At 42.7% G+C, this 15260-nt stretch overlaps 1 protein-coding gene across 2 annotated transcripts in view; it reads left to right on the forward strand.

The window, feature by feature from the left end:
• Nucleotides 1-538: 538 nt before the first annotated feature.
• Stx17 (syntaxin 17) overlaps nt 539-15260 on the forward strand; it is a 55127-nt gene continuing 40405 nt past the window's right edge. Inside the window, exons 1-2 of one of the 2 annotated variants that reach the window (XM_021160570.1) lie at nt 539-578; nt 7374-7558. In XM_021160570.1, coding sequence (XP_021016229.1) covers nt 7436-7558 — 123 coding nt within the window. In that variant the 5' untranslated portion in view covers nt 539-578; nt 7374-7435. Of the gene's footprint in view, nt 687-7373; nt 7559-15260 lie in introns of both variants that reach the window. The other variant, XM_021160571.2, reaches the window with a different exon arrangement.

Consider the following 15260-nt stretch of genomic DNA (forward strand, 5'->3'; position numbering starts at 1 on the left):
AACAACTTGAGAAGGAAATTAGGAAAACCAGCTGTGAGTACAGCGCTGTCACAAACGGGCTGAACTGGAGTGAGTCACTTCTGATCTGTGCTAAGCCTCAAAGTGACCAGCTATCATTTTAATAAGGACAGACGCCCAAATCACCGCAGCAGGCTCTGGACAAAAAAGTTCATGCCTGCTTTCATTTGTGCCTGTGGCTATTCAGATGCTCCTAGCCTGTCACTCAGGGGCTCTGGGAGGCGGGGCGGGGAGGGGAAGGATGGCACTGGTTTCCGAGCTTCAGTTTTTACACACCTAACGAGCTAGGGGCACAAGGCCGTCCTCGCCAACAAAATTCAAGGAACACAATGTGCAGGAAAACTGTAACATGTAGAAGATTATCCAAATGTAAATTGTCTTAGATACAGTACACAAGACGACCCATAAAACACTTGGAATTGTTCTGGTTGGCACACTATATTACCTCCACGCCCACTGGCCCGGCAGGGGGCGGGGCCACATATCCCGCCCCTGGAGACGTCCCGCCCCTCTCGCGTCTGCGCAGTGTGTATCGACGGCCTCGAGCGCCTAGGCGGGAGGTAAGGGGCTGCCGGGCTGCCGCCACGGGGTCGCTGGGCTGCGATGTGTCACCGCGGGCCGGGCTGTGGACTCAAGGGAGCGGCGCCGGTCACCAAGCCCGGCCTCGGGTCAGTGTGAGCGCCGGGGCCGCGACCAGAAGTGGCCAAGCCTCCCTGTTTTCAGTTTTGGAGTAGCTGTCCCTGCGGGAGCGGGGAGGCCGAGGCCCCATGGCGCTATGCCCTCCCGGGTCGCTGTAAAGAGCTGCTTCGGGCCCTGGGTCGCCGGACCAACCGCGCCGCTGGGGTCGTTGGTGTGGCCCGGGTGCGTCCTGGTGACTCCGTGAGGGACGACGCGACGCTGGTGCCCAAGCAGGACGCGGAGAGGCCGCAGCTGCGGGGACCGAGCCAGCACTTACTCTCCTTGTACCACCCACATGCCCAAGGGGATGCATTTCCTTGGGAGATAGTGTTATCAGCAGTTTGGGGCCTTTTTCCTGGAAAGGGGCTCTTTCACTTTTAAATAACTCTCGAGTAATTACTCACCTTTGGGTACTTTTTCTTCTCGTGGAACCCTAGTATCATGGTACCCATATCATCTTAGTTGCAAGTACCAAGAGATTAAGTTTGTAAAAAGCACTTGACACCTCTCACTGCAAATGTGTGTGCTTGGAAAATGACTGCAGGCCTGTCTTCTAAACGTTCTTTCATCCACGAAACAGCAATTCTTACACATGTACAACCACCAGACAAAAACTTTGGAGTCATTTACAATTATTGAAAAGTTGCAGACGTTGCTGGAGGCCTTGGTGGCCCATGCCTTTAATCCCAGCATTAGGAGGCAGAGGCAGGAGGATCTCTTGACTTCAAGGCTAGCTTAGTCTACAGACTGAATTCCAGGACAGCCCTACACAGAGAAACCCTGTCTTGGAAAAACAAAAAAGAGAGAAAGAAAACTCGTACAAGTAGTACAGAACACTACAGCGCCCTTGTGTTAGTATTTTACATACCATCCGTACTACAGTCACAGAGAGCAAGAGATTACTATTGGGTTAACTGGGTCTCTTGGGATTCCATTCTTTTTATTAGAGTCCCTTCTGTATTCTACAATGGTATCTAGTAAGCAGCCTTACTCTTGATGGATGGGCCTGGCACCATTACCTTTTCCAATCTGTAGCAGTATCATGACTTTGTGTGCTTTTGAAGAGTCAGGAATGTTGGTAGTGCTGTTCAAGTAGGAGTTTGTCTGTAGTTAGTTGGGACTAGATTGTGTTGCATTTCTGTTAATACCACAAGGTATAAGTACCCTTTTCAGTTTATGCCTCCATGGACCCTCCAGATGGCATCTACTGCTTGTGTGTTGACACAATCACGATGACTTAGTTAAATTTGGTATCTGGGGGATTCTCCATAGCAATTAGTAGTCCAGTTAGTCCCCAAGTACTATTTATTACTTTGATACTGTAACAGCCCTCAATTTCCCTCCTTTATTGACTTCTTCTCTAAGGAGGCACTTTCCATCTGGTTTCTTTATCTGTATTCACTATTTTGTGTCAACATAAACTCCTGTGATTGCTGATTACTGATGACCCACGCCTTTAATCCCAGCACTCAAAAGGCAGAGGCAGGTGGTTCTCTGAGTTCAAGGCCAGCCTGATCTACAGAGTGAGTTCCAGGACAGCCAAGGCTACACAGAGAAAGCCTGTCTTGGAAAAATCAAAAACCGAAATCTCATATGATTATTTTGCTGTTATTATGTACTTAATATATCACATTGTTCTCACTTTGGCCATTAGAAGGTTTTGTGTTGTCCTTATTATTTTCTGTACCTCTGTGACTTCTGCACCAGTTCTGGAATCAACCTCGTCTCTAAGGACTCCTGGTCTCCTTCGCTCTCCTGCAGCTTGCTGCCCTCTCTCTTGTCTTTCAGAATGGGATTAGACACTAACACCTGTGGTCTAAGGGTGCTCACTGCTACTAGGGTGCCATTACACTCAGAGCCTCACCAAAGACAGCAGTACATGCATATATACATCCATGTATGCAAGATGAACATTTATCTCTGTATCTATTTATAGATTGTTAAGAAATCAAAGTGCAGACTGGTACCTCTGTTTTTTTACACTACCAGGATCATCCTGGTATTGGCTCCTGCTTGTTCTCTAACAGTGAGAACTGACTCATTTTCTGGGAAATGTTTCCCTATCTGTTCAGTCCTGGTATATGCAGAAATTCATTCCAGGATATCTGAAATATACTACCCAGAGAAACACACAGCACAGCTGTCTCACCTTCAACCTTACACTGATCAGCAAAACTACCATGTCCTCTTCTCTACTTGCCTTCTTGCCCATGGTAATGCAGTCTTGTTTCTCCTCTATCTTGGTGGTTTTAAAGTTGCATGCAGTAGCAGTTACTCTTGGATGTGTATAGGTCCATGGGTTTTGACAAGTGCAGATATAACAACACCATGATAATAAATCTTATCACAAATATTTTGTGCTTTTTAAAAAATCATTAAAATATAATAGCTTCACAGAAGTTTGAGAATCTAGGAATTTTGTATATTTTTGGACTTTTTACAGGTGTCAGCTCTTTATCCCTTTAAACCTAAGTGTTTTAATCATGTAACACGGTCTGACCTTATGACTAAAAAATAAAAAAATGATTTCAGTCAGTATTCCAATACACTTCTATACCATGTTTTGACATTGACCTGGGATCCTCCTGTAACAGATAGCGAATGTGAGCTATTTTATCATTTGATGGCATGGTAGATGACATTTTGTTATGGTAACAGTATGCCTGCAATAATTTGAATATTATGCTGTCAGATATATAATTTCATATTATAATTCTGTAAACAATAGGAAATGATAGAAAGAAATCTAATTCTAGCTAGAAGTGGACTGTGAACTAGAAAAATCTCCTAGGACACCATTTTTCCCTCACTAATTGGTTAATCTTTAGTTAGACTATGGAGGGGTGCTTCTGGTAGAATGTAAACAGGAAGAACCTTTAATGGCTTATTTGGCAATGAGCATATTTTTAAAATTTAAAGTTTATCTGCTTAATATTCTATTTTTAGCTGCCTAAGTAGTCACAGGAGGTAATATGGATTTATGTATGAGGAAGGTAATCAGAATGTAGTTTATAGTAGTAGGAAGTCAGGGTCATCTTAAATAGCTCACAATGGATGATTAGATTATGGAGCACACACAGTGTAATACTATGCTACTATGTAATAAAAAGGTTTACATGGTAACATTTTTTTGTATACTTGGTCACGTTATTCAAAATAAACCCAGTCAGTCAGTTAGTCAATCCAGCAATAGGTTATTATTTTCATTCCATCCTTTTATTTTCTTCATTGTTATAATATTTTTTTTTTCGTAATCCTTAGCACTGTTTTGTGTTTTGAAGGGGAGAAAGGTGAATTCAGTGAATGTTTAGTGACCACATTACCTACCAGATACAAGATGCCTTAACAGACTCTGGGCATCCTGGGGAGTACCAAAAAGAAATGTGCGTGTTCTCTCTCTCTCTCTCTCTCTCTCTCTCTCTCTCTCTCTCTCTCTCACACACACACACACACACACACACCCTTTTCCTCTGTCTCTGTCTCTCCCTTCTAGCTTGCTTTCTCTCCCCCTTCCTCCCTTTCTCCCCTCCCTCTCCTTTTAGTAGTTCTTTTAATGAGGAGTTTGTTAAACTGAGCCTTGCATGCCTGAAAATAATTATTTTGACTTCAGTACAGATGATAACTTGCCTAGGTATGCACCGGCTCCGGAGTACTTTGAAGATGTTCCTATCTTTTGATATATTGCTTTGATGAAAAGTTGGCTGCTTTTGTTGTTTTAATTTATCTGTTATCTCTGGTTTGCTCTTTAAGATCTTTTTCTTTGTCCTTGATGCTCTGAGTTTCCTATCATGTGCTTAGGTAAGTTTGTTTTTATTTATGCTAGCAGGATTTATGCATTTTTAAAACTTGACTTCTGCCTTTACTTCTCAGCATAATTCCTTTAAATACTTTCTTTGGGCTGTTTTTTTGTATCCGTTTCTATTTGCTACAGAGCTTGTGAATTTATGTCCTTTATCTTCTCGTTTATGGTCTTCATCTTGTCATCGTCCGAGTTCTGAGTCCTCTCTCCAGCTAGCCGTGATTTCTTATTTATTTTATCTTTTGAGGTTTTCAGTTTAGAAAGTTTTAATTTCTCTCATGTACCAATTGGACTGTTAACTCTTTTGTAGCATTATTTTAATTTAAAAAAGAGCCCACTCCTCTATGTCCTTTTGAAAATTTTATTCCTTTATTTATGTCTTTGTAGATTTAGGAATAGACATTTCTTTCTGGATCACTTTCTCATCTCTGTATCTGCCTGTTGTTATTTTCTGCTGTGGTCTGGGCCTATTTCTTTTGATACTGTACTTCTATCCATGTGTCTCTAGTTTTTGTCTGCTCTCTGGTTCAGTTTTAACCCTGATCTTGGTGCCTGGAAATTTTCCCTGAGAGCTTGTGTTAGGCATAAGAATCAAGTTGTTTGCTGGGCAGTGGTGGCGCATGCCTTTAATCCCAGCACTAGGGAGGCAGAGGCAGGTGGATTTCTGAGTTAGAGGCCAGTCTGGTCTACAGAGTGAGTTCCAGGACAGCAGGGATATACAGAGAAACCCTGTCTTGAAAAACAAAAACAAAAAAAAAAACAAAACAAAACAAAAAAAATCAAGTTCTTAGCCAATGGGTAATGGAAGCAGCTTTAACTATAGCCATTGTTTGAAGATTTTCAACTGAAAGAAAGAAAATCAGTGCATTATTTAAAGCAGCTCTTGATGTTTGGGGACATTAGGTCTCTTTGAGAATCTGAAAACAATGAATCCTAAAGAGTCAGGGTCTCACAGAGTCTATGTGTAAAAGTGTATCTTTACAAGGCCTGGGTAAGAAGCCATAATCCAACAGAATTACATGTTCAATATGACTATGGGCTAAGGGGGTGACATCAGGCATGATATAATTTGATGGTATTCAAGCTTGGTTAAGCAGGGAAGCACATATTTATATAAGATCTGTTACAAGTACAAACTTATAAAATTGCTGTAAGTAAATGTCTCTAGTTAATGCCAGTGTGGGGTTTTAGAGCATGCTCACTTCCAGCTCCCACCTCTCCTGTCCTGTTCCCAGAGGCATATGCTAGGACTTTCAGTATGGCCATAGAATCTCTGTGACCCAGAATAATGTCTTCATACTTATATGTCTGAAGAGAATCTAGTTCTTTAATTTTTTAAGTATATGTATGTCATGCATGTGCTATGGTGTGCATGTGGAGGTCAGAGGAAGGCTTGTGGGAATCAGTTCTCTCCCACGTCAGTCTCAGGCTGTGTCTTGGCAGCAAGCGCCTTTACCCACTGAGCCATCTCCTGGCCTTGTAAATACAGTTCTTACTGGAGTTCTGTTGCTGGTTACTTAGTAGATCACTTTGTCTAAGAAGAGGAGATAAGGGCCTTCCGTGAGAGGAGTTCTGTATTGTGAAATGTGCTTGAAGTATATAATTACACAATTACGTTATGATGACATTGGAAGTGGAGTTTGATACAAGCAGAAATGTTAAGAGGGAATTAGGGAATTTTTTCCTTGCAGGTTTGCTATTTGGCAGTTTTTAAAAAGATGGTTGTTCTGTGCCCAAACATATCAGGAAGCCATCCTCTTTTTTTTTTTTTAAAGAAAGAGAGCATGGCTTATTGAATTGTCTCCTGTCGTTTTTTTGTTTGTTTGTTTGTTTTGTTTTGGGTTTTTTTGTTTGTTTTTTTGGTTTTTCGAGACAGGGTCTCTCTGTGTAGTCCTGGCTGTCCTGGAACTCACTCTGTAGACCAGGCTGGCTTTGAACTCAGAAGTCTGCCTGCCTCTGCCTCCCAAGTGCTGGGATTAAAGGCGTGCACCACCACGCCCGGCTGCCATCCTCATTTTTATTACACATACTGCACATTATAAAAGACCTCAGGAAACAGCCACAAAATGTAGAGGAGATGCTGCAGAATGAGGAGGTCATTGACAGCTTTATTTTACTCTGTTCATTTTCGTATTTTCTTTAAATTTTTAATTGTATTTTAGTTGCGCGCGCGCGCGCGCGTGTGTGTGTGTGTGTGTGTGTGTGTGTGTGTGTGTGTATGTGTGTGTGTGAATAAGTTCTTTCCTTCTACCATGTGGGTCCCAGATATTAAACTCAGGTCTTCAGGCTTGGTGGTAAGCTCTTTTGCCCACTGAGCCATCTTGTGGGCTCTCATTTATACACATTTTCTGAACATTCTAGAGTAAGCTTGAAAGGTAGAGGCAGGAGCATTGGGCTTCCCAGGCCAGGCTAGAGTTACATAGGTCCATCCTGCCTGTGCTGTAAAAATGAACACTATTTGAAAAGTATTCAGGAATGACTAGATACAGTTTTCATGAAGGAGAATATTTTAATATCTATCATTTCATAGAGAAACAAAGTTATTCAAGTTCAGTTTTGGGTTTATATGTATTTAGAGTAAAGTATAATTGCATATTTTTTGCCTTTTATGTTTTAAAATTTTATTTTATGTGTATGAGTGTCTGTCTATGAGTATGTCTATGCACTATATGTGCAGTGCCAGAAAGGGCCAGAAAATGGTGTCAGACGCCCTGGAACTGGAGTTACTGATGGTTGCAAGTCATCATGTGGGTGCTGGGAGCCAAACCTAGTTCCTCTGGAAGAGCAGCCCGTGCTCTTACCCTCTCCAGCCTTGTATGTGGTTACTTTGAAAAAGAACGGAATCTGTTGTAAAGCGTTCTTCAATGTTCCCCTTTAGGTGTTTCTGTTTGAGGGAAGAGAGCTGCTGCAAGAGGAAGTAGCAACTCATCAGGCTTCAGGATGTCTGAAGATGAGGAAAAGGTGAAGTTACGCAGGCTTGAGCCAGCCATACAGAAATTCACTAAGATCGTGATCCCAACAGACCTGGAGAGGCTAAGAAAACACCAGATAAACATTGAGAAGGTGAGTGTTTCATTTCTATCACAGAAGCAGGTACCCGTGTGGGTTCTTCCTTGCCGTCTGTGTTTCAGCTGCAAGGAGAGTCTGAGGCTTTCTGAGACATCTCCACCCAGCACTACTTTTCAACTGGTCTTCAAGTTCTACAATTGTAATTCTCAAATATTCCTTTTATTATGTTGAGGAAGGGAGATGGGAGTAGAGTTTATTATGCCTTTTTAATTTATATGTGGAGGTCTTAGATAGTAATTAAATCACACTGTTTGATGGTGCCCCATAGTGTGAAGGTGGGGTGCTGTGACTAATGGACCTGCCTTAATCTCGTTCACCCCATGGCTAGTGTTTTGAACTTGTGCCTATCAAGAACTTCTATCCTCTTCAGGTGCACATGTAAACGATGTAAACAATTGTGTGATGTGAGGGAATTTCCTTTCTTCACTGCTTCTCTTTGACAAAGGATCCAAATTGAGAAGTTCTGCCAAGGTAGATGAGCTGCTCAGAGGCCCTGCCCTGGCCAGGGTGTGATGTGGGCCTGTGATGTTTACCGAAGCCTCGGGTTTACTGAGAACTGAGCTTTGACTTGGAAAGGTGGGTTGTCATCTGCTTTCAGCACTGAGCTGTGTGTACCTCTACTTCTTTATTTTTATTTTTATTTTAGGGTTAGAGTGGATCGTGTGGTTATTAAGCCTTTCAGTATTAGCTGTATTTACTAAAAATACCAAAGTTTTTCTTCTACTGGTTTTTCTAGTATTTAAGTGTTTTTAAAAAACACAAAAATTAATTTCTAAGATGTCTACAATGAAACTTTCTCTGGGAGTATTTTCTAGAATTCAGGATTAATATTTTTCCATCCCTTATTTCTTCTCTTCTTTACATATGGAGCATAAGTGATGGCTCTATTGCGTCAGGATACAGAAGGAAGTGTCTGGTAAACTGCTTCTTGCACTGGAAGAAAGTGAAGGCTCAAGAAACACAGCTAATGAAACCTTTTACCTTGAGTTGAGCAAACCAAAGTAAACACATCCGCTTCTATATTTCTCCATTACAAAGGATAAGAATTAGGTAGATGAACTGAATCTGAAAGGGAGAAACAAGAGGTCTGTGGGCTCTTAAATCCATTTCCCCCTTTATTGTCCTCTAAGTTTGACATTTAACATATGTTTCTCATTTTGCATGGAAATGCCTGTTGTCATTGCCCTTCAATCCTAGCTGCAAGTGTATGTGATCCTATCGATGGGAAAGGGGGAACCCCGCAGCAAATCGGAGGAATGGGGAATAGGGTTAGATGCATTGGTGATTGGATTAGCTGTACGAGGTGTAGTAAGAGAATTACCCTGGAGTTAGTGCCATTGATCCTGCTTTGCCTGAACATGTTTCTTTTAGCAGTTTTGCTTATTATGAAACCTTTAGACATTATCAGATGATTATGCTGGACAGATAGATGGTAATGTCTAAAACCAAGAAAGTAGGCTCATACTGATTTATGCTTTTGTCTTTACATATCCTTGAACATTCACTGTCTGCAGGGTTTCTAGTTTGCTTATGAGAACTCCTCCTTCTGTGCACAGGCTTGAATGGTGCATTTTGGTGGCTAGGCTGTTTTATGAAGCACACTTAAAACTGCAGCCCTCACTCTGCTCAAAAGAGTTAAGAACTAAATTCAGGCTCCAGGTGTCTTACGTGCCTTACTTTCAAAAAGGCATATTCTTCTTGAGGAAAAGGTGTAGAAAGATAAAATATTTATTATTCTGGCCATCAGTCATCCAATATGAATTTAAAAGAAGAAAGCCAGACTGAAGGGAAATTGAAGGTAAGCCTTTGGTAGAGTGAGTCTGCAACAATGAAAACAAAGAGAGCAGTGTGCTGGGGACACCTGGGCCATGTGCATAGCCCTGCAGGGGGACCCTGGACACATGATGAGTGTTACTAGCATGGGATGCTGACGTTTGAAGCCCTAATGTGTGAGAGGTGTAGCCCAGTAAATAGGAACTGCAGGATAGCCAACTTGGGACACAGTTGTCTTTGTCTCATATGGTTGGGATCTAAAGAGAAACATACTGTGTGGGATGTACACAGGGTTCTTGTGAATTAGTTTATGGGTAAGATGCAAGTGGCAGAAACCCCCTAAGTGGCTTATCAGATAAGGTGGAATTTGTTTGCCTTGGATTTGCCTCCGTCTCATCTCTCATGGTGGTGGAAGTTGTCCATTACCTGCAGGCATGCCCCTCACACCAAGCTTCATCCTCCTAATGATCTTATTAGGGCTTTTTCATTTTGAAGGTGAATTCCTCAGTAAAGAAGGTGCAGGAAGTATGGCGCTGAATAATTTTACTTTCTGTCTTACATCTGTTAATGACACGCACCCCATCATTTGCCTCCTGTTTTACATCTGTTAATGACACGCACCCCATCATTTCCCTCCATTCAAGCTTTGTTCTTTGTTCAAATCACCCAGCTCTGGTTCTTCCTGTGGGGTACGCTCTGTAATGTCATCACTTCATATGTTTAAACGCACTCTCTTGACACAGCCCTGTTTACAGATTTAACACCTATGTTTTAACTGCAGCCTACCTATTGGAGTTATTTTATCAGAGGTGAGGCTATAGTAGGGATAAAGTGGGGGGCTAACAGGGCTGAGTGTACTATACATTATATGACCATCCATCTGACCTAAGTGAAGGAACGTGAACAGGAAGACAGCAGAGAGCACTGAGGGATTCCTGGTCCAGGCTGCTGGCAGTATCCCATCTCATCTTTGTCCTTATTAGGTTTGGAGTCCAGGATCTGCAGCTTCTCTAGCTGGCCCTGCAGAGAGGATTATCGTCCATGGTCATGGGGCAGGGCAGTTGCTTGAGCATGTAGGGATGTAATGTGGCAGCTACTTGCAACTCCCAACAATTGCTCTCTCCCTACTACACTCTGTAGGGAGTCACCTGTACCTAGTAGCTCTGGATGCCCAGCCTTCCTAGAGTACAGGTGCCTGTGGCCTTCAAGCACCCCCTGCTCCGAACCCCCAGTCACCTCTGCAGCCTCAAAATTGTCCCTCTGGCTGGTCTGCTGAATCCACTACAGTGTGTCTATATTGTTCCCAACTTCTGAAGTTTGCATAAAAGTTCTCGTCTGTTGGTGTCCTCTGCTGTGTTCTCGTTGCTCTTGTGAATTTTTACTTCTTAATGTTCTTTATTGCACTTGCCTGAGATTTTGAGCAGAGATGAATGTTCACATTCAATCTGCCAGGTTTAATGAGAAACAAGATTATTTATTACAGGAAATAAATATTAGCTTTGTGTTTGCTGTTTCTCAGATTGTTTGCATTGAATAATATGTAAAAATAGATTTCCAATTCTCAAGAAGTTTGCAGTTCAGTTAAAGACACAAGATAGGAAATAATCAAGAATGATGGAGGCAGCATGTGACTGTGTGTGGAGTGGGAGACGTGGACTCAACAGTCAGCATGCGCCAGTACCCGGCAGTACCCAGCAGCACCCAGGAGTACCCAGCAGTACTGAGTGAAAGAAGCAGGGACACTGCTGTGCTACTTATGTACTTGCTCATATTTTCTTGTTAGTTTGTAATCAGAGCGAATCCCCTCCCCATCCTGTGACTGTCTCCTTTACCAAACTCACATGGGGAGTGATACTGGATTTGGTAAATGTGATTTAGTTCTTGTCCATGTTTGGTTATCAAGGATATAGCTATATCTCACAGTTCTGGCTAGTGAGCCTTGATCGAATGCCTTGTAGAAATTTGGAAACTTCCAGGAATATTTTCCTACTTAAAAAAAAAGATATACATATAAGGAAACATTTGCATTTCTTCCAGTGGCCTAGCTGTGTTCCTGTTGTATCTGGAAATATAGCCAACCAAGCTGGATTAGGGCACAATCGAGGGTGTTATTGGAAGTAGTAAAGCAGAAAGCAGCACCCAGGCATGTGACCACCTTTTAATGTCTGTATTGAACCACTGTCACACCCCTGGGATGACTGCTACACTCTTGGCTGCTTTCTGTGTTTGTTGTTGGAGCCATTTTAAAGTTCGTGTTTCTGTATGTTGCAACCCAAAGCATAATGTGGTGGTTTTGCCTTAATTTACCTGCCTGTTCTGCTGTGCAGATAGACAGAGACCATCTCCTATAAAAGCCGGCAGTGTCGAGATGCTTGCCAGTGGCCCAAACTGAACTACAAATTTAAAAGGTGCTTCTTCTAGTGTTTTTCACGTATATTAACTCACCCCACTTTCTACCACGCCCCACCGAATAGTTGGGAAAATAACTTTTCATAGTATATCCTAATTTCACATAAACTCGAATAGTAGGCAATAGCAATGTGAATTCTTTTATCCTTTTTATTTTTGAAATTCACTGTATTAAGGGATAATGCCATTGAGGCAGTACTCACTTCTACAGCCCTTTGACACGTGAGTAAATAATGACAGCAGAAGCAAAGGCCGCTGCTTTTCTTTGCTGAGAATTGTTACAGGTTTCCCTATGTTATAACATTTCGTTTTTCAGTAGATTTATAGGTCAAATATTATTGATGCTTTGTCTTCTATTTTTTATGTTTATTTATTATTAATGTGATGTACGGGGACACACATGCCACACTGTAGATGTGGAGATGAGAGAACCACCTCTGGAGTCCTTTCTCTTCCTTCCTGGGGATTAAGCTCAGTTCTATTACCTGCAGAACCATTTTACCAGCCTAAGTTTTGCTTTTTGAGACAAGGTTTCACTATGTAAGCCCCAGCTGACCTTGACCCCTGGACCTCCCTTTTCTAGCTCCCCAGTGCTGTGACTCCAGGCCTGCGTTGTCACGCTGCACTGTGTGTTACGTTGCAGGTGGAGAGACATTGAGAGCAGATCAGCTGCATATGTGGAGGTTGCTATGTTAGTACATATGTCTAATGTATACGTTCTTGAGAGTGCACTTCTAGGAAGGACAGAGCCTCACAAGTACATCATCGTAATTGTCACCAAGTGCGGCACTGACCTCTCATCTGTGCTAACTCATCCTTCTTTTATGTCACCTGTGAATTTGATAGTTATATGTTCTTTATTTTGAAGTTATCAGTGAGAGTGCTAGACAGAAAAGGGACAAAGTCTCTGGTTCCCCAAGGTCTGGTCTCTCACACCATCTCTCAACTAATTTTGTAAACACTTCCCTGAAGATTTACATTAATATTTATAGCCCAGGTCATATATGTGTGTATATATATATATATATATATATATATATATATATTCTTTGTGAAATTAGGTCAACATTTGCAAATATTAGGAATTTCTCCAGTTCTTCATAAATACACATAAGTATTTGCAAGGTTTCCTGGTTTACTCAGATGTCATTTTCTTGTGCCTGTTGATTTGAGCTCATTTGAAGTGAGTAGGTTTACTCTTTCTTGGCTTTCTCCCCTCCCTCCCTCCCTCCCTCCCTCCCTCCCTCCCTCCTCTCCTTCTTCCCTCCCTCCTCTCCTTCCTCCCCTCCTTCCTTCCCTCCTTCCTTTTTCTTTTAGGGGAGAAGGGGTTGAATTTGCTAACGATAGAACACAGAACCTCTTGGATGCCAGGCAAGCACTGCAGCTGTGAGCTGTATCCCTAAGCCTGTTGTTGTTGAGATAGGATCTCCCTAAGGTGCCTAAACGGGTCCTGAACTTTTGGATGTCAGGTCATCCTCCTGTCTCAGCTCGCTGGTTAGCTGAGATTGCAGGCATGTTCCTTCATATCTAGTTTTATTTTCTCCTAATGATTTATTAGCACTTTTCTGTTTTGAAGTTGAATTCCTCTGTAAAGAAGGTAGAGGAAGGTAGAAAGGGGCACCGAAAAGTTTGGCTTTCTGTCTTATGTCTGTAATGGCATGCACCTTACCATCCGCTACCACTCAAGCTTTGTTTTTTGTTCAAACCCCAACTCTGGTACTTCCTGTGGTGTATACACTGACTAATGCCATCACCGTAGACATAAGCACACAATCTTGGCACAGCACTCTGCAGTAGACCTTGGCATTTATATATTTAATGCCCATTTTTGACTATTTGGAGCAAAGCTGCAAATATCTGTGTTTCCAGACAATTATGATGGTGAACTAATAATTGCATAAAACCATCATAAGGAGTAAGATATTGGATGATGGGACTGGAGAGTTAGCTAAGTAAATAAAGTGCTTGCCAAACAAGTGCGAGGACTGGAGTCTGCGTCTCCAGAGCCCATATAAAAGCTAAGCAGGTATGGTGGTCTGCTTGAAATCTCAAAACATGGAGAGGCAGAGACAGGATCTCCAGCGAGTTTTAGTTGGAGTTCCTATTGCTGTGATTAATAACCATGACCAACAGCAAGTGGGAGGGAAGCGTTTATTCTGTCTTACACTTCTAGATCACAGTCCCATCACTGAAGAAGTTAGGACATGAACTCAAGCAAGGCAGGAAGCTTGAGTCAGGAGCTGATGCAGAGGCTGTGGAGAAGTGCTGCTTACTGGCTGACTCTACCTGCTTCCTTTAAATACTCAGGATCGCCAGCCCAGTGGTAGCAATGAATGGGCCCTCGCATATCAGTCACTAACTATGGAAATGCTCTATAGGTTTTCCTACAGTTGGATCTTATGATCATATGGAATCATTGTTTTCAGTTGAAATCCCCTCCTCTCAGATGACTTCAGCTGTGTCAAGTTACATAAACTAGTCCCACATGGGGCAAGCTGGCGAGCTAGACTGGCGAGGTCAATAAGCTCCCCGTTCAGCTCACGACCCTGATGAAGTGAGTCAAGTGGAGAATAACTGAGGTGGCCATATAGACCAGCACAGTAACAGAGGTTAATCTCTGTCTCTACACACTCATGCATGTACATTCACACCTCCTGACATGAGCCCTCACACGAGGCACATGTGCCCTGCACGCATGCACACACACACACTCAGACACACATGAAAAATCCCTATGCACAAGGGAGATACTCAGAAGTAGACTATGTAATTAGTTAATTAGCCTACCCAGGCCTTTAGCATAGGGACTGCCCATCCATATTTCAAGTGTATTAGCTTTACCACATCCTTGTTGTCCTTCACGTTTGTTGGTGCTTCTGTATTTTTAGTATTTGGTAGTCAAGGTGAGGCAGTTACTATCATGGCACCTGTGAAGACAGCTTCTTTCTCTCTTTGTTATCTTTTTCCATTGGTCTCGCCCCTCCCTCCCTCCCTCCCTCCCTCCGTCTTCCTTTCTTCCCTCTCTCCTTCCCTTCCTTCATCTTTGTTATACCCTACCATGCTGACTAAAGTTTCCAGTGTGACACTAGCTGGGACCAGTAAGACCAGATCTTTACCTTCTTTTTAGTCTCAGAGAGGGTCCTTTGCCACAAAGTATTATGTGATCTGTGTGGATTGCATTTTAGCAGCTGCCTCAAGGTTTAGAATATACATACTTGTCGTGTGTGTATGTGTGTGTTTGTGCGCGCGCGCGCGTGTGTGTGCAAGCGCATGTACCATGTTGGCATATAGAGGTCAGAGGACAACTTCCAGGAGGTGGGAGTGAGTCCTGGAGATGGAACTCCAGTAGTTAGGCCTGGTGCTCACCTGCTGCACCATCCTGCCAGCCTGAGTGTTTAGAGATAAAAAGTTGGTGTTTGCCGGGCGTGGTGGCGCACGCCTTTAATCCCAGCACTCGGGAGGCAGAGGCAGGCGGATTTCTGAGTTCGAGGCCAGCCTGGTCTACAAAGTGAGT

This window comes from Mus caroli, chromosome 4 (assembly GCF_900094665.2).
Source record: "Mus caroli chromosome 4, CAROLI_EIJ_v1.1, whole genome shotgun sequence".
Lineage (NCBI taxonomy): Eukaryota > Metazoa > Chordata > Mammalia > Rodentia > Muridae > Mus > Mus caroli.